Genomic DNA, 27691 nt, shown 5'->3' on the forward strand with positions numbered 1-27691 from the left:
AAATGGACCTTTTTAGCAGTGTTCTTACTACCTTTCTGGGCCTTGAACTTGGTAGTTGTGTTGCTGTCTGTGCGGTCAGAAAGCTCTTGAAATTCATCAGAAATATCTTAATTTGTGTTCTGAAGATGGAGGAAAGTCTTATGGGTTTGGCATGACATGAGCCTTAATAATTAATGGCAGAGTTTTCTTTTTTGGGTAAACTATCCCTTTAAAAAGTTTGAGATTGGTAAGAATTTTTAATGTTTTTGAAAGAAGGCTTATGCTTTCTGAGGCTGCGTTTATTATAACAGTTAAAACAGTAAAGTTGTGAAATATTATTACAGTTTTAAAATTTAACGTACTGAAATGTTTGCATTTCTGTGATGGCAAAGCAGATTTTGGTCTTGAGTGTTGCATGATACTGGAAGCTGTTTTTCCAGGATTCTTTGTTGAATAGGTTTTATTTGAAATAGAAATATTTTGTAACTATAAATATGTTGCTGCACATTCATATTTTACTTTATTTATTTTACATTTTGTAATAGTAATACAAACTATCCACTGATGAAATACTAATAGGTTCTTCTCTTCTCAGACTAGATATTGACCTGACCAGACTTCCTGTCAACCAGAGGCAGTTATATACTCATGAGCTGGACCCAAACAAGGGCCGACTGGTGTTTCTGGTCACACTGACCCCGTGTTCTGGTGTGTCCATCTCAGACGTTCAGTCAGCTCCGTTAGATAACCCTAAGACCTTTGAGGAGATGCAGGAGAAATATGTGAGTATTATATTGTGCTGTTGTGTTTTTATTTCATTCTTTTTAGTTTTTGGAGGGGGTCACACTTTATTTTGTGGTCCAGTTCTCACTATTAACTAACTCTTAACTACAACTTTTGCCTCAAAAAACTCCTAATTGCTGTTTATTAACATTTAATAAGGATTACTCCACTTCCAAAATAAAAATTTCCTGATAATTTACTCACCCCCATGTCATCCAAGATGTTTGTGTCTTGGATGATTCAGTCGCAAAGAAATTATGTTTTTTGAGGAAAACATTCCAGGATTTTTCTCCATATAGTGGACTTTAATGGTGCTCAACGGAATTAAGGTTAAAAATGCAGTTTCAGTGCAGCTTCAAAGGACTGTAAATGATCCCAGCTGAGGAACAAGGGTCTTATCTAGGAAAATGATCGGTCATTTTCTGAAAAACACTGTGCACTCCGGTTCAAGACAGTTAGGGTAGGTCAAAAAACTCCCATCTCATTTTCTCCTCCAACTTCAAAATCATCCTACATTGCTGCAGAAGTACTGACCCAGTGTTTACAAAGTGAATGTGCAAAGATGGTCAAACTCCCTTTGCAAAAAAAGGTAAAACAGCGATTTCGTACGATTTTGAAGTTGGAGGAGTAAAATGAGATGGGAGTTTTAGTTTTTCAACATAGCCTAACTGTCTTGAACCGGAGCACACAGATTACGCATGTGCATCGTAAAGCTAGACCAGAAGAGCATTTGATGTTAAAAAGTACATACATTTTTTTTTTTTTTTTTTTTTTTTTTTAGAAAATAACCGATCGTTTCACTAGATAAGACCTTTTTTTTCCTCACGTGGGATCGTGTAGAGCCCTTTGAAGCTGCATTTAAACTGCATTTTTAACCTTCAATCCCTTGAGCACCACTGAAGTCCACTATATGGAGAAAAATCCTGCAATGTCTTCCTCAAAAAAACTTAATTTCTTTGCGACTGAATAAAGAAAGACATGAATATCTTGGATGACATGGGGGTACGTAATTATCAGAAAAATTTTATTCTGGAAGTGGAGTAATCCTTTTAAGTTTAGGTACTGGTTAGGATTAAGGATGTAGAATATGGTCATGCAGAATATGTGCTTTATAAGCAGTAATAAGCAGCCAGTATGCTAGTATTGGAAGCTAATCCAAATAGCTGGACGCAAATGAGACCAGAAGCCACACCAGTAAAATTTACGAATGGCTGTGCCTGCTCTTACCAGAAGAAAAAGGTGGATAAGCAACTAGTTAACAGTGAGAATTGGTTCCTATACTAGTGTGTTACGGGTTTTGTTACCTTCCAAGTCCATGTAAATTTTCTGTAATTTGTATAGCTTATACATATTTGTACATTTATATTTATATTTTTTCCTTTTTTTCTAAGATAAAAGATCATTTTATCATTAAGAACTTTAAAAGATCATTTGTGTTTACAGAGATTGACGAATACTCTGCGGGACTTCAAGGATGTTGGCTATCTTCAAATCAAGTTAATAAAAGCCACAGATCTTCCATCAACAGATATAAGTGGTACTTATCTGTATTAAATATAATACCATAATGCTTGTAAGCCAGTTATTAAGTAAAGTATAGTCTATTATAAAGATTTATTCAGTCATAATGATGTCAGAATCTCTTAACTTCATCAGGTAAAAGTGACCCTTTTTGTACCCTTGAGCTTGGTAATAGCAAACTGCAAACTCACACAATATCCAAAACCCTGAATCCTGAATGGAGAACAGCCCTAACATTGTAAGTTATGTGGATGTTGTAGATATCTGTTGTATTAAAATGCATGTTCATTGATATTACATTGATTTTGACATGTCTTAAGTCCCATTAAGGACATCCATGATGTTCTGGTGCTCACAGTCTATCATGATGACGGGGACAAAGCTCCAGACTTCCTGGGAAAAATTGCCGTCCCTTTATTAACTGTAAATACCACACAAAATAGTTTTTTAATAATCATTGTTGAACATTTTTAATGTGCCAATATTAACATACAGTACCACTATTTTGCCTTTAGGTTTCTAATGGCCAACAAATTACTAGACAGCTTAAGAATAACAATCTATCAAGGACAACCAAAGGAAACATCACACTGGAGTTGAAACTTTCTACAACCCTGTAAGTGCGTCATATTAAATAAATTTGATTATTTGTGAATAATAAACGGATGACACCAGATCATTCAAGCACTCTTTTTTTCAGATAAGAGCAGGTGTGAAAACCTTCCGGCCGAAGGAAACAAAGTTTGCAGAGGACAACCCGAAGTTTAACAAAAAGGTGAGCTTTATAAGGATTACAGCATAATTTGGCAGCATATTTTCTTCTTTCTCTTAATATTAGGTTTGTTGTTGGCACCTTTAGAGACTCATTATGTTCAGTTTTTCCTCCAGCACCGCCTGAAGCTCTTTAGACACCAAAGATGACTTGACTTATTAATATTTATCACCAATGAACCTTCAGTTTAAAAGCCTCTTTACACCTGAGTGAATGTCATGTTGTGAGCATTACGTCCTCAGGCACATCTTGCTAACTACTGCTTTGTCCCCATTAGCTTTTAGCACGTAATATCTATCGAGTGAGGAAGATCAGCATGGCCATTCTCTATACGCTGCAGTATATTAAAAGCTGCTTCCACTGGGAGAACACGCAAAGGAGTATTACAGCCTTCCTGGTAAGACTTCATACCACTGTTTACAAGATTTCAACTCTGTGGCCCTTTTAGTAACCTGAGGTTAGAGAACGCATCCGTGTAATCCCTCTTTGAAGAAAACGCTTTGCTTCTTAATAGCAACTTTTCACAAGACGGAAAACAGACCGTGCTCATTTGGCCCTGCCCTGTCAGGGAGCAGCTATAAAGTGTTGTGAATCAATGATTTTGTTTATCAGTTTATTTTTTTAAAATAAATAACTGTTACTGAACACCCACCAAAACTTATTCCACAAAGGATATTTAGCTTTTTTAGGCTTTTCTAAAAAACATAAATTTCACTTACCACATAAACAGTAAGGAAAGATGACTGATAGGACGATGGCAAATTATTTGCATATCCTGAGCACCACTGACAAACATCTAATCTTATAAAATGCGTGGCAAGTACGCTCCATAGTATACAGAGTACGTACGATCGTGAATCTGGAAAGTGAAAGTAAAAAGCGAGTGTGCATTTAAATGCGATTTCAATTAATTGTGAGTTTAAATCTCACAATTCTTTTTTTTCTCCAAACTTTGTGAGTTTGTGAGTTATAAAGTCGAGTTACAATTTTGAGAGGGAAAAATAAATTGATGTGCTCTCTGAAGTTTATGTCTCACAATTGTGACTTTATCTCTCAGAATTGCAACTTTCTTTCTTAGAATTACAACTTTATTTATCAAAATTGTGACTTTATTTCTCAGAATTGCATCCTTTTATCTTGCATTTCTTGCTTTATAACACGCAATTGTGAGTTTATATCCCGCAATTCTGACTTCTGTCTCACAAACAAACTCACATTTGCAATAAAGAAAGTTAGAACTGACTTTGCAGAATTGATCTCGCTCTGATGTTATTACTCACAGTTGTGAGTTTATATGACGCAGTTCTGACTTTATTTCTTAGAATTGCGACTATATTTCTCAAAAATGCATCTTTTGATCTTGCAATTCTGGCTTTATAACAAGCATTTGCGAGTTTATGTCCCGCAATTCTGACTTATATCTCACAATTTTATATAAACTCGCATTTGCGAGAAAGTAAGTCAGAATTGACTTTGCAGAATTGATCTCACTCTGATGTTATTTGTCACAATTGTGAATTTATATCACACAATTCTGACTTTATTTTTCAAAATTGTGACTTTATTTCTTAGAATTGCATATTTTTATCTTGTAATTCTGGCTTTTTAACATGCAGTTGCGAGTTTATGTTCCATAATTCTGACTTATATCTCACAATTCTGTATAAACTCTATATAAACGGAAAAAGTCAGAACTGTGAGAAACAAACTGCCATTTGCGAGAAAGTCAGAATTAACTTTGCAGAATTGATCTCGCTCTGACATTATTTCTCACAATTGTGAATTTACATCACACAATTCTGACTATTTCTCAGAATTGCAACTTTATTTCTTAGAATTGCGACTTTATTTCTCAAAATTGCGACTTTATTTCTTAGAATTGCATTTTTTTTATCTTGCAGTTTTGACTTTATAACGTGCAATTGTGAGTTTATGTCCCACAATTCTGACTCACAATTTTGACTTTACAACTTACAATTGCAAGTTCATATCATAATTCTGAAAAAAAGTCAGAATTGAGTTTGTATCTCACAATTCTAAGAAAAAAAGACTTAATTGCGTGACAAAATTTGCAATTACCAGTCTTTTTTTTTTTTTTTTTTAATTTAGTAGCGGAAACGGGCTGTCACAATTCCCTCTAGGGTTTCCATAGTACTGTACATGTCATTTCCTTTCCGAACACAGTATTCAGATTTGGGAACATCTTGTCAATTAAACAGTGGCAAAAAGGAGCACATGTGCTCCGGGTACATTGAGCTCTGATGCTTATTTGACAGATTCAGCTTTGAATCTGATTTGAGACATGTCTTGATTCCATTTCAGTCATTTCATGTCAGTTGAACAGTGCCAAGAAAGAGTGAACATGCTCTGGTCATGTTTCGCTGTGGTACTTGTGTGTGCGATTTCAGTTTGAATAATTTCCGGTCAGTTAAATTCAATTATCCGATCAATAGCAACAAGTTCAAAAAAGTGTAACAAAGTAGAATTCAATTTGCTTTCATCCTTTGATCTGTTCATTACATGCACTATCGTTCATAAGTTTGGAGTTGGTAATACTTGTTTAATTATGCTCACCAATGCTGCATTTATGTAATCAAAATATAGTAAAAACAATAAAACTGAAATAATTTCACAATTTAAAATAACTGTTTTCAATTTAACGTATTTTAAAATGTCATGTGATGGCAAAGATGGATTTTTAGTCTTCAGTATAACACGATGCTTCAGAAACCATTCCAATATGTTGATTTGCTGCTAAACAAGCATTTATTTATATATAAACTGTTGTGGTGCTTAATATTTTTATAGATACTGTGATGCATGTTTTTCATGAATCTTTGGCGAATAGAACTTCAAAAGAGCAGCATTTATTTTAAATATAACTTTATAGCAACATGTCTTTACTGTCACTTTTGATCAATTTAATGTGTCCTTGCTAAATAAAAGTATTCATTTTATTCATTCAGTCAAAAGAAAAAAAAAACATACGACCTCCAATCTTATGAATGGTAGTGTACAGTATTATCAACACTAGCAATAAACAGTCTAAACATTAATGCATGAGCCCTACCAGTGTATTCACAGTGTGCTTTAATGTAGCCAAGTAGGAAGCATTTTAAGCCATGCTATAACGCACAAGCAGTTATTTTTAGAGGCTTTCTTGGAGCCGTAGTGTAATCTGCAGTCTCCCGTGCCGCTGCGGCTCGCTCCTGGAATGAGCAGTGCCCCCTGAAGGGGAGTCATTGGAGGTGTGTGCGCCCATGCACCTGAGGAGACGGGGTGTCAAGCTGGGAAGAGGCGTGGGACGTCCTGTTGCCGGCCCTATCGTTGTCTGCACAAGTGGGGTTGAGAACAAAAAGAATATCATCTCATCTCCACTAGCATGTGGCCTGTTTCCGCACCACTGCGTTCAGAGCTGCGCAGGTGATGCTGAGGTATGGAGATGACAGGAAAAATGAAAATAGGGCACCTGCGTAAATCGTCCAGGTTTTAGAAACAACAGGCCGGAGGGGTGAATCTCAACTATATGTTTTTTACAGTGTTTTTTGTACTCTCTCATGATGTTTAATTACCATACCATACGTGTTGCACAGCGTCTATAAAACAGCGTGTAACCCTCAAGGGTTAACGAACACGTTTCTGTCTTTCTCGCTCTATGGGTGTATGTATATCTGTAGGCTGCGGTAATAAGGTAACAGAGTCAGACATTGACAGATGCTTGCCTCTGAGAAGAGCATAATTAAAGGAGACCGTGCTTTCCTCTACGTTTTCATGTCGTCGCCGTCATGTCAGGTGTTTAATTTATAATATAGGCCTGTATACTTGGAATGTAGTACACAAAGTAGCCAGTGAAGAGAGGATACTATTTACTTTACAAACATATATTTAAAATACATTACAATACATTATTCATAGAGTCAGTGGAGTCTCCGTCCTTTAGCTTTTACACTTTACGCAACTTCTAATGCATTTGCGGTGCTGCGGTTTCTTTGTCCAGGTCTGTAGGTTGATCAGGCAGCGCCTGTTCCCGGAACACACTCCCACCCCAGTGCTGGAAATCCCAGAGGTCACCACCCCGACCTGCACACAGCAGAGCGCATATACACGCTCCCTCTTGCAAAACACAGCTTTCATCTGTGGAGAGTGGGAAATGTGTGTGTGGGTGCATGCGTTTTAGTTTGAATATCCTCTGCTTTTGTGCATTCATGCACAGAACTTTTCTATAGTGTATAATAGTTTATTCTTTGTTATGGAAAGAAACATTGATTGGACCTCTGAAGGAGGAAAAGTTAACACTTAAAGTTAAGTTTAACTTAAGGACACCTGTAAAGTCTCTAGTTGATTGATTTGGCCTTGAATGGCTTTTGTATTTTGAAGTCTTTGTACAGGATGATCAGATTCACCTTATGTCAGATCCCACCTGGAAACAAAAGTTACTGCAAAAATAACTAACTTCATACGTGTTTTTGTCTTATATTCCAGGACAAAAACACCCCTTAAATGGATTTTATATATATATATATATATGTGTGTGTGTGTGTATATATATATATATATATATATATATATATATATATATATATATACGCACACACACATATATATATATATGGATGGATGGATGGATGGATGGATGTGTGTGTGTGTGTGTGTGTTTTATTTTTATTTTTTTCATGATTTGTGACCCTGGACCAACAACCAAGTCTTGTAGCCAAATATACATTGTATAGGTTAACATTATCATTAGGATATTAAGTAAAAATGTTCCATTAAGATACTTTTTAAATTTCCCTCCATAAATATATAAAACTTAATGATTGATAAGTAATATGCATTGCTAAGAACTTCATTTAGACAAATTTAAAGGCGATTTTCTCAATTTTTATTTATTTATTTATTTATTTTTTCCCACCCTCAGGTTCCAGATTTTCAAATAGTTGTATCTCGGCCAGATATTTTCCTATCCTAACAAACCATACATCAATGGAAAGATGAAAATTTCCAAAAATTGACCTCTATGACTGGTTTTATGGGTCACATTTGAGTAATCAAATTTATTTATTTATTTTTTAATAAATATTTAAGTATCATTTTTTCATATTGCATGTATATACTATAATACTAGTAAATTACACACAATTACAAGCAACTAACCCTAAACTAAAACCTAATCCTAACCCAAACCTTACAATGATGTTGTAAATTTGACTCCTTAAATTTTACTATTTACTTTAAAGAATACAATTTACTTCAAAATTTACATTTTAAAATAATTTTAATTAAATGTAAAAAAAAAAAAAAAAAAAAAAAAAAAAATATATATATATATATAGTTGTTTTTCTTCAAAATGAGGTTTATGTTTAAAAAAAAAAAAAAAGGGAAAAAAGGTGGTTGCCTTTTTGTCATCACATAAATCCCCCTGTAAATGTTCCTTTGAGTTTATCATGCATGTCCACCCAAGGCACTGTTTTTAAACACTACCAGTCTCATTAGGAATATCTTCATATGTATTTGAGGAAAAATCTCTTGATATATCTCCCAAAAGCATGTCGCCGTGGTCTCGTAACCAGACGGACCGCTTACATACTTTTATATTTTTATTGCTTGTTTATGCAACAGTAATGAGTCTAGAAACAGCACTTATAAAGTCCGACAACTACAGTGAGGCTGAGAAGGAGGGCCGTGACAGATAAAATCTTTATAAAATACCACTTTTTAGATGTGGCTTGCACTTAGACTGAGAAAGATGAATGTGGCATACATCAGTGGAAACTGCAGAGAGGTCACACAGAGTTCCTGCTGCACGTCTCACTTTGGCCTGTAGATGGAGCTACAGTACTGTCGAAACGTGCGTTCTGAGAAGCAGATGATAAGAACAGGTATTAGTCGAGAGCAGGCCGATGACAATTCTGATGCTAAGCATTAGGCAAAGTAATTTCTTACAGCGCATTATACAGACTCCAAAAAGTTTCCACCACAGGGTAAATGAACGTTACCCAGCCAGGCATTAACCGGCCAAATTTGCTGCTTCTGAACTCTGTAGTTTCAAGCATTTTCAATAAAGATGAAAGGGATCGAAGGGTGAGAGAAAAAAGAGATTATTTACACTTGAAAGCCGATTTGGAGCTTTGCTGTCATTAGAGTGTTTTAAGTATTTAAGTAGAATTAATATTTTAACATATGAGCTTGCTTCGTCTGTCAGTAGTCTGGACTAGAAAGGAAACCTGGACGTGTGTTTGTGTGTGTAAGTGTGTGTGAGATATTTTTTTTTATTTTTTTTTTTCCCTTTTTGACACTGCCAGGTAGCAAGCGGTTTCGACATCATTTGACAGGCTGTGAAATGCTGATTGCTTCACATCACAGACTGTAAAGATGGCATCTGATGAATGTTTGATGCCGTGCAGCTGTAAACACAGTTGGCAGCTGTGACGGAGCGTTCTCTCTCTCTCCCTCTCTCCCTCTCTCATTCTCTCTCTTCCTGTTTCTGTCTAGCAGAATGGCCAGCGCCACATGATAGCAGGACGGGGTCTGCGCAGGTTCCTGGGTCCTGAGGGAATGCTATAAAGTGGCAGGCACGGTCTAAGCTATTAACTGGCTTACTGGGACAGCCAGGATTAGACTGATTATCAGCATTTCCACGACCTGATTCGTTATTCCAGTTAACTCGCGTAATGTCCTCAGGAAAACGCAGTGATCTTCTGATATTGAGGGGGTTTCCTGGATTGCACCTCATGTCTGTGCTAGGCTGTCAATTTAATGTTAATTTAGTATAGTTAATTACATTAAAATAAAATATGCACTAAAAATGAATACTTAATTGTAATTCCCCAACAAGGGGATTTTTTTATTTTTTTTATTTGAGCAAGTCCCAAGTCCCAGCGCAGCCCCAACAGTCTTTCAAAGTTAAACGTCACGCTGCATAAAAACACTAAAGAGCAGCTAAACTTAATGGCCGTAGACATCCGTCAACATGTGAACGTAGGCAAACAATTACAAAGTAGTGCAGATGGAACGCAGCCACACTTCCTGTGTAAACTACTGTAAGTCAGCTTCGCTGTGGACTGTAGAGCTTATGTTCAATGATGTGGAAATAACAAAAACAATATATTGTCTTCTAAATTATTATAGTTAAACCTATAAAGATTTACTTGGTTTAATAATTTATTGTCCATCTTTATATCAGGATGTGATGTAATGAATATTTGTGCTTTGAATGCTACAATTGAGCAATCAAAATTAAGTATTATATATAAAAAAAAATATTAAAAATGTATCAATAATAAATTAATAATTTAATAAAAATAATTATTTAATATTTAAAAATAAATAAAAGAATATTTTAATTTTATATATATAAAATTTGTATAATATATATATATATATATATATATATATATATATATATACATATAAATAAAATTTGGGTTTTTTTGCTCTTTTTACAGAGTTATAAATGAAAAAAAAAAAAAAAGATACTGCTGTGGTGGGTGAGACAGGCAAAAATAATACATTGAATATTTCCACACAGCATCCAACAATAATATGTGACCCTGGACCACAACATCAGTCATAAGGGTCAGTTTTTGGATAAAACAACCTTTCAATTGATGTATGGTTTGTTAGGATAGGACAATATTTGGTTGAGATACAGCTATTTGAAAATCTTGAATGTGAAGGTGCAAAAAAAAATCTAAATATTGAAAAAATCGCCTTTTAAAGTTGTCAGAATGAAGTATTATTAATCAAAAATTATGTTTTTATATATTTACGGTAAGAAATTAAAAAATATCTTCATGGAACATAACATCCTAATGTGCTTAATATTCTAATGATTTTTGGCATAAAAGAAAAATTGATAATTTTGACCCATTCAATGTTTTGTTGGCTATTGCTACAAATATACCCATGCTACTTATGATTTTGTAATCCAGGGTCAGATATATTAAAATTACATTTTAAATGCCAAACTTGTATGACTATAAGATATTTTGCAGAATGTTGTTATACAAACCTTTTAGAATACGAATAAGTTCCACTATATGGACAGAATATTTAAATATTTTATATATTTCAAAAAAAAAAAAATATTACTCCACAGTAAAAAGAAAGTCAGGATTTTCTTTTTTTTTTTTTTTAGCTGAAATGTCCCTTTAACTTTCTTCAGTTAACAATGTATTTTTTTTATTATTATTTATTAAACATGTCATGTACTTAATTCACTTAAATGTTTTAATCGATTGACAGTTGGTTTCTTTGTGTTCGATCTTTGTCTGTCTGGGATTTCTTTGTCCCTCACCTTTGTTTCACTTCACTCGGAAAGTTTTCCTGGACAGCTACATTGAAGCGAACGTGCGCATATGTGTGTGTGAGTCCCGCTGTGTGCCTCGTGGGCTTTAAGAAACTGTCAGGGAGTTTGTGCTGCGAGTATGACAGGAGGGCGAACCCTTGATAGTGATATATGTGCACGGGCTCTTCCTGAAACTCTGGAGGAAGGGATTAATAATTAAAGAGCTGGATTTGAGCGGCCGCTAACAGTGCAGTGATGGCTGGAGATTTGACAGTGTCAGTGTTGTTATTGAGATGTGTATGCTCCGTGTCATCGTAGCGCTCCTGGGGCTCGACGCCGAGGCTGCCTTGACCCCGCGCGCATCCCTCTTATCCTTCACGCTGACGGTAGCGCCGCTGACAGCTCCTCCCTTCGTCTGTCCGCTTAACGTTTCTTCTCTTTACTTGCGAGCGTAGATTTGAAGAAGTGTGCGCTTTGCATGTTTACATATTCATTGTTTGCTTTGCATAATTTGTGTATATTTTTAATATTCTTGTTCCATCTGTGCATAAACACGCTTTAGCATAAACAGCTTGCGTGCCGCACTCGTTTTTTGCCGCTGAACAAACATGCTCCGTCTTTAACCCTGATGCACATGTCTGTGTGCGTTTGCATGTCGTAATGACCAGCACTAACACGCTCGCCACCTCCGCAGTCACAGAGGACAACTCTCCCCAGGCGCCCGTGGCCGCAGCCCGGTCGGCCGGCCGTGACGTATGCGCGCGTACGTGTGTTTGAGCTTCCGTGAGCCGAGTTGACACTCAGGGTGCCGCCCGCCCCAGGGGAGAAGGCTCGCATGGCAGATCTGTCACCCGTGAGGTCGCTGAATGTTAACGCTCCCAACATGGATTAAACACTGGTGGCCAGTGCGGCGGGGTGGGGTCGGCATGCCAGCCGCTGACAGGCACCACAGGGCTCTGTACACTGGCCTCGACACCGCCGGTGACAGAGAGACTTTATCTCTTCCTCTCTCACTCTCTTTCTTGCTCTCTTTCCCTCTGGGCGCACAGTCCACTCCAGCGCTCCGCTGATAAGGACATGAGCCGCAGTCCAGCCGGCTGTTGCTGTGAATCACAAACACGTATCATACACTCACAGCCTGCAGTGTGCTTGTAGGATCGCGTTCCAACACGAATTAGATGCAGCAGCTACGGTTAATGATTGGGAGTTATTAGATTTAAAAGGAAATATTAATAGACTATTATTGTCTTCATTTCAGAATTGTTTTTAATAATTCATAACTGTTGATGATCCACGATAGTTAGATAAGACCGTTTTGAAATAATTAGATTAAAACATTCATCACTGTATTTTAAGACACATACATTTACATTCTAACATATTAAATGTTTTAATTATATTAATTAGCCAACAAAATATACTTTGATATTAGAATAAAACTTAAACTTTCTAAGCTTTTTTTAAAAACTTGTATTTAAAAAAACATCAAATAAAACTTTAAAACTGTTTAAATAGTTTTTTTTTTAAAAACTGTCTTGATGAATGTTATGTCTTGGTATATTGGTGAATAACAGAGATATTATTTAATATAGATATAATATTATATAAATATTTAAGCATGATCGCATTTGCACCATTTACTACTGATGGGAAGACTCATCATTTTACTGACCGTATCGTTTGATTGAGGGATGCAAAATGAATAAACTAATCTTTATTCAATTCAGTTAAAATGTTAGAGTTTCAAAAGTCAAATTCCTTATGTATTTTTACATTACAGGGAATCTGCAGGATTTTAAAATTTAAACTACTTGTTTCCTGCTTAAAAAAAATATGGGTCAATTTACACTTTGGTCTGAACAAAAACAGCAGATGGGATTGAAAATGCTAATTCGTTCTCTGCCGGTAGGTGGTGCTTTCAAAACTGCAGAATTTGATACAACTAAATTTAAGACTTTTTAATAAGTGAATACTAAGTCCAATAAGTTTAAATGGATTTTTACCTTTTATGGGCATTTTAACCTTTAAAAAGCCTTTTTTTTTCTAAAAGAGTGGCTGTTACCAAGCAAATTAAATCAGTATAAACAAATTTTGTACTTGCAATGTCTCACCTTGGAACAAAATTTAAAACTTTTTAAGGACCCACAGAAATAGGGGTGTGGGATGTTGACAAAAAATATCTAAAAATTTTCTGGGATTTTATCGATAGCGATAATTAGACAATATTTTGCTGTGTATGTTATTGTGCTGGTATTTTAAGGACTACCGTGGACAGCTGACTCCAAAATTCTTTGAAATTCTTCATATTCTGTGTGATTGTCAGTTCACACTGATAGAAATTGATCTTTTCCAATAAGTGTAAATTGATTTTTAACATTTATGGGCATTTTAACCTTTAAAAGCCATTTTTTTTTCTAAGTATGCATAAGAAATGTATTTTGAGTCAAATTCATACATTTAATCAATGAATTAGAGCAATAATAAGACATTTGGGCTGTTACCAAGAAAAGTAAGTCAGTATTAACTAATTTTGTCTTTGCAATGCAGAGGAAACACAGAAGCTGCATCTGAAGTGGCATTTATATGTATTCACACACTGTTTAATGCAGGTCATGAATGCATTTAACCTGCAGATACAAATGCATAAATAATGTTTGATATATTAAACATAAAACGTTGGAACAATGATATTTGAAATGATTTAATAATAAAAAAGATTCTTTAAATGAGAAATTAAAACCGCCAGTAGGTGGCAGCAAGTCACTGTTAATAAGTGAGTCATTGCGATTGAACCGAATCATTTAAACGGTTGATTCATTCAGGAACGAAACACCATCATGTTGCTCAGAGACGCAAAACAGTGCTGTGGATGTGTTTGGAATGATTTTTGTTGGCAAAACAGAGCAAAAACAGGAAATATGGTGAATAAAACGAAAACGTAATTCTCGATATTAACTCTATTGAAAATCAATATCACATTTGTAATCATTTTTGGAGAAAAAAAAACGTATTCTTCGAGTTAAATTGATGAAATATATGAATATATGCAAGCTTTTGTCATATTCCAGATTAGGGAACCAAAGATACCTTTTGAGAAATAAACAAATAAACAAAAAAAGATTAGTTCACCTTCCGAGTCTTTAGTTTATAAGTCTCGTGAACATAGCTTTTTATATAGTTATATTAGTAAATACCTGATAGCTGCCACACCATGTACACTGTTTTGATTCCTGAAAGTCTTCAATCTGACCACAACATGTCTTATTGGTGTTCATTTACTGCAGATGTACACACGACAGAATCTTTTCCATGCATCTCGACCTCTCTCTTTTGTCTTTGTTGCATACTGCAGATATGCGTGACTGTAGGAGCCACTGGAGCCTTTGATTCACTGTAAATGTTGTGTCATTTTTCTGTATTTTAATCAAGACACCAATGTAGGTTACTAGCTTCGCCCTCCATTTCACCTTGGAAAAAAGCCAGTGAAAGAGGGAAAAGTGTGGCGATGCTGCAAGGATCCTCTGTTCGCATTAAAGTTGCCCGGTTTCATCGGCTCTCTCAAACACACACACGCATTAAGCCTGCAGCCAATAGTCAGCCTTGTTAGATTTGCACAGATACATTCATGTAATCTGGCATCCGTCCACAGCCCTTCGTCTGACCCTCATAAGGCAGGCTGGCACTGCTGCCGTTGTTTGCGTCTCGCTGCTGCGGAAGATAAATGCATGAGAGGGACACAAGAGAGACTCAAACTTCCCCTCATGGTTTAGTTAGTGCTCACTTGCACTGAGAGGATACACACACATAATAGATTTCCCCGTCAAAACGCACAAATCTGAAATGTTAATGCTCCGAGAAGCACAGCAAAGTTAACCATGTAAAGTGCTTCTTAAAAAATTTGTTCAGCAGTCATTGAAGAGATTGGTTAATATCTTATTCATCTGCCTCAAATCTAAATTGTTACAAAGTCAAGCCTGCTGAGACTTGTCTAGTTCTTTGGTTTGCCTGTGTCACGGCTCAAAATGGTTGTGCATTTTTCATACGCGGTCCAATATGTCCAATGTTATCTTGCTAATTCTTCCCACGTTGTCGGCCGGTTCTTAAGTATTTATGGACTCCCGACTGCTTCAGATTCAAACACCAACTTTACAGGACATGATCCCTGCTTATTTTGTCTAGCTGTGTTTAACACACCGAATGAATTTATATTGCTCTTATGAAAATGCTTTTAGCTAAACCAATCTCGCTTTAAATTCTGGGTTATTTTAGCCAGTCAGTGTTGTGTTCTTAAAGGAGAACTCCACTTCCAGAACAACAATTAACAAATAATTTACTCACCCTCTTGTCATCCAAGATGATCGGTTTCTTTCTTCATTCGTAAAGAAATTGTTTTTTGAGGAAAACATTTCAGCATTTTTCTCCATATAATGGACTGCTATGGTGCCCCGATTTTGAACCTCCAAAATGCAGTTTAAATGCGGCTTCAAACGATCCCAAATGCGGTTGTAAACAATCCCAGCCAAGAAAGAAGGGTCTTATCTAGCGTAAAGATCGGTTATTTTAATAAAAAGAATACAATATACATACTTTTTAATGCCAAACACTCGTCTTGTCTTACTCAGCCTGGATTTTTTTCCGGTTCATGACATTTAGTGTATGTCGAAATACTCCCATCTCATGTTCTCCCTCAACCTCGAAATCATCCTATATCACTGTTTTACCTTTTTTGTTAAGGGTGTTTGATCTTCTTTGCATGTCCACGTTGCAAAGACTGTGTTGGTACTTCTGCAGCGATGTAGGATGATTTTGAAATGATTTTTGAAGTTGAGGGAAAAAAAAAATACGATTGGAGTTTTTTTGACATACCCCAACTGTCTTGAGTCAGAATACACAAAGTTCATGGAGAGAAAGGCAAGATGAGCGTTTGAGATTAAAATTATTTAAATTGTATTTTTTAATGAAAATAACCGATCGTTTCGCTAGATAAGACCCTTCTTCCTCGGGTCGGATCGTTTACAACCGCATTTGGGATCGTTTGAAGCCACATTTAAACTGTCTTTTGGAAAGTTAAAATCGGGGCATCATATCAGTCCATGGAGAAAAATGTTTTCCTTAATTTCTTTACGACTGAAGAAAGAAAGACATGCACATCTTGAATGACAAGGGGGGTGAGTAAATTATATGTGAATCTTTGTTTTGGAAGTGGACTTCTTTAACCAAATCAGCATATTAAAACCAAATTAGCATATTACAATGATTTCTGATGTATCATGTTATACTGAAGACTGAAGTAATATCTTAATAAAAATTCGGCTTTGTCAGCGCAGGAACATATTACATTTTAAAATATGTAAAAACTGTTTTTAAATTGCAGTATTTGACAATATTACAGTTTTTACTATTTCTCATTAGTGATCTTACACAATCAAAAGACATTCTGAAATTCATGTAAATTTTATAATTTCAACCCATTTTTTGCGCTTGTCATAGAATCTCTAATAAAAAAATCAATTTAAGTATTAGCATTTTCACTAGTGCTCTCAGACTGTTGAACCGCACTGTACAGTGTGTGTATATATAGCATATGTAATTTTTTTCTACATGTTCTGACTTTGAAATTCAGATGGATGGAGGTTATTGTACTCCCACAGTGATGCCTGTTTACATTTAGCAGTAGCTGTGGAGTGTTTTTTCCCAGCCCTCTACACCACTTGTGTTTAGTCTGTCAGTAAGTAGTCTGATTTGGTCGCCTCTCTCCACCCCTTTGCCGTTTAATCAATTTGCAGGATTGTATAAACTCTTAGTGAGGGCGTCTTTGTCCTTTTGTTCCTGCCGTGGCTCTCCTCTCCCCCTCCCTGGAGAGCGTGGGTGGTGTACTGCTGCCAGCCTGGCTTGGGCTCCAGGACTTATTTTATTCACACTTTTAATCGCTGAGTGCTTTATTATTAGGTATAGGGATTCCTCTGACCAGGGGATCGTCTTGAGAGGCCTCAGAAATACATTTAGTGCAATCATATTAGCTGCACGCTAAAACATATCCGTCAGGCGGTTCTTAACCCCCTGCTAGGCCGGTCTTCTGGTGGTCCTTGTTGGTGCCTGAGGAGAGCAGAGAGAGCATCTCCATCACCTACAGCAGGCCACTCTAGTATAATTCAAAGTAATCTTTTTCTCCTCGGACAGTCAACATTTTTCAATCTTTGCTTAATATTTATGAACTGATGTGAACAGCTACTTTAACCAGACTGACTCTCTTAAATATTCTGCATTTATTCTGTGTGAATGGAAACACACTTGTGTTGTGTGTGTTAGAATAACTCGCAGAGCTGGAGATATGAGCTGTGTCATCAGAAGGTTTTAGATTGAGTGGCTGTCTGTGTGGTCTGGGCTCAACCCAAAGTCTGGGCTCATTGTTGCCAGATCTCACTAGAAAAACAATCAAATGCGTCTGAAAACACAAGCTCAAAATAACTCACTTTCTTCACCAAATAAGCTAAATAAGCCCAAGTACATGACTATATTCTGAAAACAAGACAATCCATTATTGCCCATATTTACACATGAAAGAGCCCTAATATATAATAAGTTATAATAAGTGGACATGGTAACACTTGCTGTGGTACACTTGGTTAACTGTAAGACTTTCTGGTCTTGTAGAATTCACCATCTTTGATATATGCTTTCATCACTGTCACTATCATTACAGGTGTAATTCATTATTAGCTGTGTTTCCATCCATCTATTTTTATGCACATTTTGAAATATCGTATAAATAATGCTGGATGGAAATGCCAAGATGCACATTCTAAAAATGCACATAAAAAAGCATATGTGCGCAACTAGGATAAACCTTTTATCCGATGTGTGCATAAACTACGATGAAACACATTTACCGAACAAATTCCACCACGTGTATCAAAAAAGTCATGTGACTTTGCAGGATAACTTGACAAACCAGAGGACCGATCTTGCTGCACAACATCTGAAATGTTGTTTTGGTCATTTTGAAATGCCTGAGCAGTGTTTGTCGTCAAAGTATTCCTGTATACCTGTCTGGCACGACTTGCGTTCCCAAACAGCAGCCATCCACCTCCGAAAGCAATGACCGCATTTATTGTTTCGTCTGCTCACTCTAAGGCGTTATTCAATATCTTCTCTTATTTTTATTAGTGATATTTAGTGCCAGTTTCTTAGGAAGTGACGAATTTGTTTGCTCGTTGGATGGAAACAGTGCTCAATTTGCAAATGTTTTATGTGTTATTCCAGTTTAAACTTAAATTAAATTTGCATCTTCGGATGGAAACATAGCTACTGTCATATGAATAGAAAAAGCTTGACTTTAGTTGCTTGTAATTTCAGAAGAATTTAATTATGGCTGACCTTTTTATTGCAATTGTGAGTTTACATCTTTACTCAGTTTTGCGTGATACAAACTCGCAATTCTGATTTTTTTCCCCTCAGAATTTTGAGATGTAAACTTGCAATTGCGAGATATAAAATCTGACTTTTTTTTTCTCAGAAGTGTTATATGAACTCACAATTCCAAGAAATAAAGTCAATTCTGAGAACATATCAGTCTTTTCACCCCTCAAAATTAGACTTTAGAACTTAGAATTGTGAAAAAAAATTCAGAATTGTGAGATATAAATTCGCAATTGCAAAAGTCAGAATTGTGAGATACAAACTTGCATTTGCGAGAGAAAAGTCAGAAATGTGAGTTTCTCTTGATTCTGACTTTATAACTTGCAATTGCAAGTTTACATTACAAAATTCTGACTTTGAGTCAAGTTTATCTCACCATTTTGAGAAAAAAAGGCAGAATTGGGAGTTTATCTCTTAATTCTGTCTTTATAACTCGCAATTGCAAGTCCTAGTCAGAATTTTGTGATATAAACTCGCAATTGCGAGTTATAAAGTCAGAATTAAGAGATAAACTCCCAATTCTGACTTTTTTCTTAGATTTGTGAGACTGCAACTGCAAATTTATCTCACAATTCTGAAAAAATAAGTCAGAATTGTGAGTTTCTCTCTTTAAATGTTAACTTTATAACTCACAATTTTATATCACAAAATTCTGACTGTATTACTCGCAATTGTGAATTAATATCACAAATTTAAGAAAAAAAAGTCAGAATTGGGAGTTTATCTCAGTTTTGATTTTATAACTTGCAGTTGAGTTTATATCACAAAATTATGACTTTATAATTGGCAGTTGCAAATTTACTTCTCATAATTCTTAGAAATATTCAGAATTGTGAGTTTATCTTGCAACTGCAAGTTTGTCTCAATTCTGACTTTTTATTTTTTATTCTGTGGCAAAAAGCCACTTGTTTAATCACTTGGCAGTGTGGCCTAACAGTTAAGACGTGCTCTCTGTGGCTACCATGCGTACTGCATAGATTTCAGCCACGTTAATTTCTTTGCCAGAAAAAAATAAAAAAAGGCCTAAAAAAGTTCAGTTTAGTTATCATGTTACTTTGTAGCCCGTGCATGTGACTTTACGAAATATTAGCTATTCTGTTTGCACTTAACAAGCAGTAAAACATCACTGTGTCTGAAAGGAAAACCAGTGAACAGCTGGATTTCTTCTTCAATATAAATTAACTCTAACGCCTGTCAGGTTTTACCTCGTCCTCCCTTTTCTTTAATCACTGCACTAATAAAACTCAAACCACTTAGTGGAGACTTAGTCGGGTTTGTTTAGCAGAACCCGTATAGGATTAGCGTAGCAGCTAACTGTGCTTATTAACTTTAAGGTTATCAGACACCGCCTTCGCACTGAAATCGAAAAGACTTTTCCAGATGTTCGCTGTTCTGTTTTTATGAGCACCGGGGAAAAGGCATGTAAATCCAGCATGCTTCCACATATACACACCGCTGGAGACGAAACCAAGAAATTTCTGACAGGTTTTGTTTATCCAGTCATTTAGATGCTACATTTAGACACAATTCATTTTACTGTATTTCCGTGTGCTTTTATCTCGTCCACCAAGCCTGTGAGCAGTCGAGCGGAAATTTGCATTAGTGGACGATTATGAATACCTGTGACAGATCCTCTCTCTAGACTCCCAGGCTGCAAATGAATGGTCTCCTACTGTTGACTCGCATGGGAAGACAGGGACCAGGCAATTAGACTTTAGTAGTTAATGTAGAAGCTTCTGCAGGCAGGCCAAGCGGGTTCAATGTTCCTGCTGGGCTGTCGGCAGGTTTTTCCCGTCTCGGCTCTCTCGCTTGCTCACTTTCTACCTCGACTTCTTTGGAAGGTATCACTTATGACAGCTAACCTGTTGATAAGCCCTTCGAGTTTATCTGAGGGTGAGGATGAAGGCGGGCCCCTCCGCGTGGGGTCTCGAAAGTGGAAGCGACTGCAGCGGGATGCCGCTCGTATTCAACCTTCACAAGCTATAATACAGTTTCAGCCTGAATCTGTGTGCTAGCACAGATTGAATAAGGAGTTAAAACAGATTCAGCCATCTCCTTTGATTGTACAGTGTGACTAAATTTGTAATGAATTATTAAAGAAAGACCCAGATGTGTGCACTGTTGTTGTTGTGCCTGCGGGGGTTGTTGTCCAAGTGCTCTGTGCATTAAGCACGATTCTCATATCCCTGGTGGCTGTGTGTGTGTGTGCAGGCATGTGTGAAAGTGAACCTAGTATGGGAGTGGCAGTAGGTAGACTGCCCCCAGAGCACCATGTCTGGCTACTGGCTGATATGACAGGAACATGCTGGTACTGTACTACAGCTAAAGTAAGGCCTGCAGGCCCCGGCTAACTTAAGTCAAACATATTGTCTCTAACAAGCCTCCAGCATGCAATGAAAACACAAGCCTTTCGTTTTGTGTAGGTGCAATTGTACAAGCTCTATCTTGTGACCTTCAAATGAAACGGGACTAACTCCGTGTCTACATCAGGCAGCATCTTGAGGTTGTAGCATCCAGTGTAGACAGAATTATCTATTAGGGATGCAACGAAATTTCGCCATTTTCAGTTTTTGGCCAAAAGAGAAAAACAGGCTGTTTTTGGCGGTATTTAATGTACAGGTTTCGAGTGACAACGTTAACTGTCGTCACAGCGCATTGTGAGGTTCAATATTCCACTCTATAAATGTGCGATCTGCTTATGCTCACTAGAAAAGCAAAGTCTGCTTAAATAACGCAGAACTAAATAAAAATAATTTATTTATATGTAATATTAATATATTTTCTGTCCAATTTTATTGTTACTCTCAATGAAAGTGTGGTTATTTTATTGGCTTGTGTTTTTTAAATTCAGTATCATTCAAATTATTGCGTTAAATTTAAAAGTATTGCGTAATTACTTTATTAAATAAAGTAATAAATAATTATTACAAAGCATTTTCAGCTAAGTCAATTACAGAATTTCCGGTTTTGGTTTTGGCCCAGAATTATCATTTTGGTGCATCTCTAAAATTATAATGGGTTTTATTGACTTTCGATGAGTTACTTTAGACTTTTGCCTCAATAAACTCCCAATTTGCTGCTTATTAATATTTAGTAAGGTAGTAGTTGGGGTGGGATTGAGGGATCTAAAATATGGTCATAGTAAGGGGTGTCAAAATTCAGATTTATTGGTTTACATTGGTTACATATGGTTGTTCTGATTTTATTGTGGAAAAATGCTTATGTAATGCAAATAGTAATATTTTTATTATGTACTGTATTAATGTACACTACCAGCAAAAGTTTTTGAACAGTACAGTTTGTTTTTTAAAGAAGTCTCTTCAGCTCATCAAGCATGCATTCATTTGATCCAAAATACAGCAAAAGCAGTAATATTGTGAAATATTTTTACTATTTAAAATAACTGTTTTCTATTTGAATATAGTTTAAAATTCTTTTTTCAGGATTCTTTGAATAGAAAGACCCAAAGATCAGCATTTATCTGAAATAAAAAGCTTTTGTAACATTTTACACTATACCATTCAAAAGCTTGGAGTCAGTGCTATTTATTTATTTATTTGGGAAAGAAATTAATAAATTGCTACTTTTATTTAGCAAGGATGCTTTAAATTGTTCAAAATTGATGATAAAGACTTTTATAATGTTACAAACGATTGCTATTTCAGATGAATGCTGTTCTTCTTAACTTTCTATTCATCAAAGAAACCTGAAAAACAATTCTTCTCTGCTGTTTTCAACATAATAAATATTTTTTGAGCAGCAAACATGAATATTAGAACAATTTCTGAAGGATCATGTGACACTGAAGACTGGAGTAATGATGCTAAAAATTCAGCTTTGAAATCACAAGAATAAATTACATTTTAAAATATATTCAAATAGAAAAGTTATTTTAAATAATAAAAATATTTCAATTTTTTACAGTTTATGCTGTACTTTGGATCAAATAAATGCAGGCTTGATGAGCAAGAGAGAATTCTTTTAAAAAAAAAAGTGTGTATTTAAAGTGTATTTAGTTTGAGGGCCAATTCTCACTATTAACTAACTTTTAACTATGACTTTTGCCTCAATAAACTCTTAATTTGCTGCTTAATATTTAGTAAGCCAATATGCTATAGTAATATGCATGCTAATAAGCAACTAGTTATTTGTGAAAACTGGCCCATTTATATAGTGAGAAGTGTTACCATTTATTTTTTATTAAATATCATGATTTTCAGTTTAGTTCATATACTGTATATGAAAAATGAAATTGTATCAGTATGTTTAAATTGTCTGATATATGGAACCAATATATTGTGCTTCTCTAGTTTTGTTTGAATACATGCTTCAGTTATTTGTAGCAGAACACTGATTAAGTGTTCTGACATAAATACATAACCTGCTTAAGTATACAGATCGGTTGAATTGTAATGTGCAGAGTGCATTTTTATAATAATGTTTCCTCTGAATGTCTTGTTTTACAGTCGTCCCTGTGCGTGTCGTCTTATTATTTCTCAGGCTCATTAAGTTGCCGCTAGGTGGGTTTAAATTCAGCCATCCAATTAGCTGCGTGCTGTGCGGTGCTGTGGGTGTTGCGCACCTATTTCTCTTATGGAATTCTGAAGGATTATTCATCTTATTTCTACCAGGGCTCTTGAGTGTTCACAGTCTGTCTCTGCAGTGGTAAAACGCCACAACCAGCCCTCCAGCAGCCGTGTACGTGTGCTATCGGTCAGGCAGCAGGAATGCATCGCAGTCAGGAAGCATTTGAAATGCAGTACATCAGAGCAAGTGTGGAAGACCACTCCTGTCATATGCTCTGTTCTGTCACATCCAAATTACACACCACCAGCGCAGTGTTAATCAATGCAAATGGATTTTTGAAATATTAAAATCTCTTATACCACACCTCACAGATGCTGGAAGGTCTTGCGGGATGCTCGGATACAACTTTGCACTAGTTTTTTTTGTTATGACGAGGTTTAGAGTCCCTATGTCAAGTCTTTCTATTTCCTAGGAGTTTATTTGCGGTGTAAATCCTGCATATTAGAGGAAATGCATATATGTGTGTGTGTGGGCAGCATTGCCAACTGTGCTGTTTGTGATTCTCATACCCTGTTTGATACCCTCTCTCTTTCTCTGTCTCTATTAGATATTTGTGGTGACAGTGTTGCTTTGGGAGCTGTTCATGTTGCCTCTCTTCCTCCTTCTGCTCATTGGCTGGAACTACTTCCACATCACACCAGGCATGGCCAGCTACAGTCAGGACTTGGTGAGTGCTGTGATGTCGCCCACTCAGCTGTACAGAAAATGATCCCTAATAAGTCCGAGTCAATGCTGGTGACTCACAGGATTTAGAAATGATAAGCATCCGTTTTAAACCTCACAGATTCTGTTAAAAAAATGATTACATTAATAGACGTTCTGTCTACAGTAGACAATGATGTATGTCATAATTTCGATTTTTTTCACAGCCAAACATGAATAATATGTGATATAGTAAAATCTATATATATTTTTTTTTTTTAAGACATGTTAAAATGCAATTTATTCATGTTATGGCAAAACAGAATTTTTAGCAGCCATTACTCCAGTCTTTAGTGTCACATGATTGTTTAGAAAACTATGCTGATTTGGTGCTCAAAAAACATTTCTTATTACAGACAGTTGTGGTGCTTAATCACATAAACTGTGATACATTTTTTGAGGATTCTTTGATAAATGGAATGTTTAAAACAACAACATTGTTTTTAAATATATTTTTATGTAGGATAAATGTGTTCACTATCAATTTTGATCAATTAAATGTATATTATTTTATATTATTTTCATAACACTAACCAAAAAACTGAGAGGATGATGGTATATTACATCGTATTTTATTGGCTACTGGCCAATAAAAAAAATAGTCATGAAATATTAATTTAACTTGAAATAATTTTTTAGGGCTGTCACGATTCTTCGATTCTATTCGAGTACTCGATTTAAAAAACAAACAAACTTGAATGCAGTTTGCTTTAGTCAAGTAACTGGCAAAAAAATGGAAGTGGTGCATTCTGTGGATGAGAATCAATGAAACGCATTATTAGTCCGTTTTCCATGGCTGCATGATGTATTAAACATTTACAAATAACAATAAAGCATAATGCTATTGTGAATTCACAAACGCTATGATTCAATTAAATAAATATACAACCAGTCAAAAGTTTTTAAGCAGTAAGCATATTGGCTTACTTAATATTAAGCAGTTTATAAGTTTATTAAGAGTTAAGAGTTAAGAGTTAAGTCGTAGTTAATAGTTAGTTAATAGTGAAAATTGGCCCTCAAACTAGACTGCGACCAAATACACTACTAGTCAAAAGTTTTTGAACTGTAAGATTTTTAATGTTTTTTCTTTTGCTCACCAAGCCTGCATTTATTTGATTCAAAATACAGCAATAACAGTAATATTGTGAAATATTTTCACCATTTAAAGTAACTATTTTCTATTTGAATATATTTTAAAATGTAATTTATTCTTGTGATCAAAGCTAAAATCATTACTCCAGTCTTCAATGTCACATGATCCTTCAGAAATCATTCTAATATGATTTGATGTTCAAGAAACATTTTTATTATTATTATATACATATGTATTATTATTATATATGTATTATATATTTAAAACAGTTAAGTACATTTTTTTTTCAGGATTCTTTGATAAATCAGCTTTAATCTGAAATAAAAAGCTTTTGTAACATTGTACACTATACCATTCAAAAGCTTGGAGTCAGTGTAATTTTTTTTCGAAAGAAATTATAGAAATTAATACTTTTATTTTGCAAGGATGCTTTAAATTGATCAAAAATGATGATAAAGACATTTATAATGTTACAAAGGATTTCTATTTCAGATAAACGTTGTTCCTTCTGAAAGAAACCTGAAAAAAAATCTACTGTTTTCAACATGTTTGCAAATCAGAATATTAGAATGATTTCTGAATGTGACTGGAGTAAAAAATCAGCTTTGAAATCACAGGAATAATTACATTTTAAATATATATTTAAATAGAAAACAGTTTTTTGCTGTACTTTGGATCAAATAAATGCAGGCTTGGTGAGCAGAAGAGACTTTTTTACAAAACATTAAAAATCTTACTGTCCAAAAACTTTTGACTGGTAGTGTATATGCGATGCAGGTTTAATATATCTTTAATTATCTTAGATCTTCTAATGTTACCACAAAAAAATTATTATAACTATCAGATTAATCGGCAGAATAATCACCTGATTACCTAAATTATTTTATTATGGAACAAAAATGAGACTGGGATGACATAAAACAAACACAGAATGTAGGAAACCTAATAACGCACTTTATATCTCACACCATCACCTTAATGTTGCTAACTGACCATTCAGAATTATTCCAGTGAGTCATTAGGTGCAATTTATATCACATTACAAGACTAAAACTGTCTTTTTTGGAGTCTTTACAGCATTTCTAAAGACACTAATTGGTCAGTCTATCGTAATTATATCATGTTGTCTATGAATTCGACATTCACAAAGGTTAAGATGTCTGAGATGTTCCTATCAACCCTTGGTCGTGAGTTTTAACATAGCAGTCACACTTTGAGTGACCTTCATCTCCAGTGGGTTGTATAAACCATATTTGAGTCCTTACTCAGAATGTAGCAGTTCTTTGTGCACGTCTCAGCGCCGTATCTCATGCTCGGGGTGGGGCTGCGCTCTCCGGCGATGTTAAAGCCAGCATCACCTCGCGCTCACCCCTCGGCCTAGCAGAAACAGAGCGGCGCGGTTGCATTCAATAGCCTCGAAGGGTCAGGGATGACTTGATAGAGAACGATCTAGGCACCCGAACGAGAGATTAAACGCTTTCCTTTTGGTTTCAGGTGCATGTGTGAGTGTGTGTACGTGTTTATGTTGTGAAGAAATGAGATTGCTTGGTTGTGACATCGCTCTTGTGAGGAAGGCCCCTCTCATTCACCTCCTCCTTTTGTGCGAGGTCACCCGAGAGGCAGTTGCTACGGCAACAGGGCCTCTCCCAATGGGGGTGTATATACAAGCGAAGGTTTCATTACGAGGTGTTTGTTAAGAAAATGCTCCATTGCCCACGTGTGTCTCAATCTCATCCGCTCTCTGTCTCTTCTCCTTCTTTTGCAGGAGAACATGTCCGTGGCCGAGGACGAGGACGAGGATGAAAAGGTATTTCGCCGGTGCCACGCACAGTTTTTGATTAACCGCTGACTTTTATAGAACCTGTCCTTGGGGCGCTGCATAGATAGGCTGTACCTTTAATACTGCATTTAACTCAGAACTGCAACTTAAATACGTTCAAAATGAGGACAGACGATTCAGCAAGCACATTTTCCCTCCAGTACTTTCACACCCGTCCTCTGGGAATTCGCGCTCGTACGACAAATGGATTTGGTTGCTTTGCTGTGGTCCTTTGAAACGCAGAAATAAGCACAGAACGGCATCATTAATTGAAGTTTGCCTTCCGCTGGGGAATAGAGGCATTGTAAGGATTTTGAGGCAGGCATGGCTAAATAGGGAGGCTGGACTGCCGTTGAACTCCCCCATTTAGCATTTTATGTTTTTTAATGCTTAAGATGACTCATTAGACTAATTACAAATTCTCCCAAACCTGCTTAGATCCAATTATTCTTAAAATATTCAGTCATTAGAAACAGTATAAACATCTTTATTTAAAAAAAAAAACCAACATGCACATATCCAAGCTGCTACGGTTTCATTGTTTGGCACAGCGTTTGCGGATGGTACCCGGTCACAATGGTCAAAATCTGAATGCTGAGTGCTGAATAAATTCATAATGAGCCAGGGCAGGCTCATAATCATTTTAGTCCGCGCTGTCTGTTTCGGAGAAGAACGGGTTAACAGGAAGATAATGCGTTATTGCTTTCTGACTTGGATGTGCGGAAGTG

General features: G+C 35.9%; 1 protein-coding gene across 1 annotated transcript in view; it reads left to right on the forward strand.

Moving 5' to 3' along the window:
- The window catches only part of mctp2a (multiple C2 domains, transmembrane 2a), a 62805-nt gene that overhangs the window by 21860 nt on the left and 13254 nt on the right, over positions 1-27691 (forward strand). Inside the window, 10 exon segments of the mRNA XM_051134397.1 lie at positions 575-761; positions 2206-2299; positions 2419-2521; positions 2604-2706; positions 2799-2886; positions 2889-2899; positions 2984-3058; positions 3333-3452; positions 23897-24016; positions 26910-26951. Coding sequence (XP_050990354.1) covers positions 575-761; positions 2206-2299; positions 2419-2521; positions 2604-2706; positions 2799-2886; positions 2889-2899; positions 2984-3058; positions 3333-3452; positions 23897-24016; positions 26910-26951 — 943 coding nt within the window.

This window comes from Labeo rohita, chromosome 18, assembly GCF_022985175.1.
Source record: "Labeo rohita strain BAU-BD-2019 chromosome 18, IGBB_LRoh.1.0, whole genome shotgun sequence".
Lineage (NCBI taxonomy): Eukaryota > Metazoa > Chordata > Actinopteri > Cypriniformes > Cyprinidae > Labeo > Labeo rohita.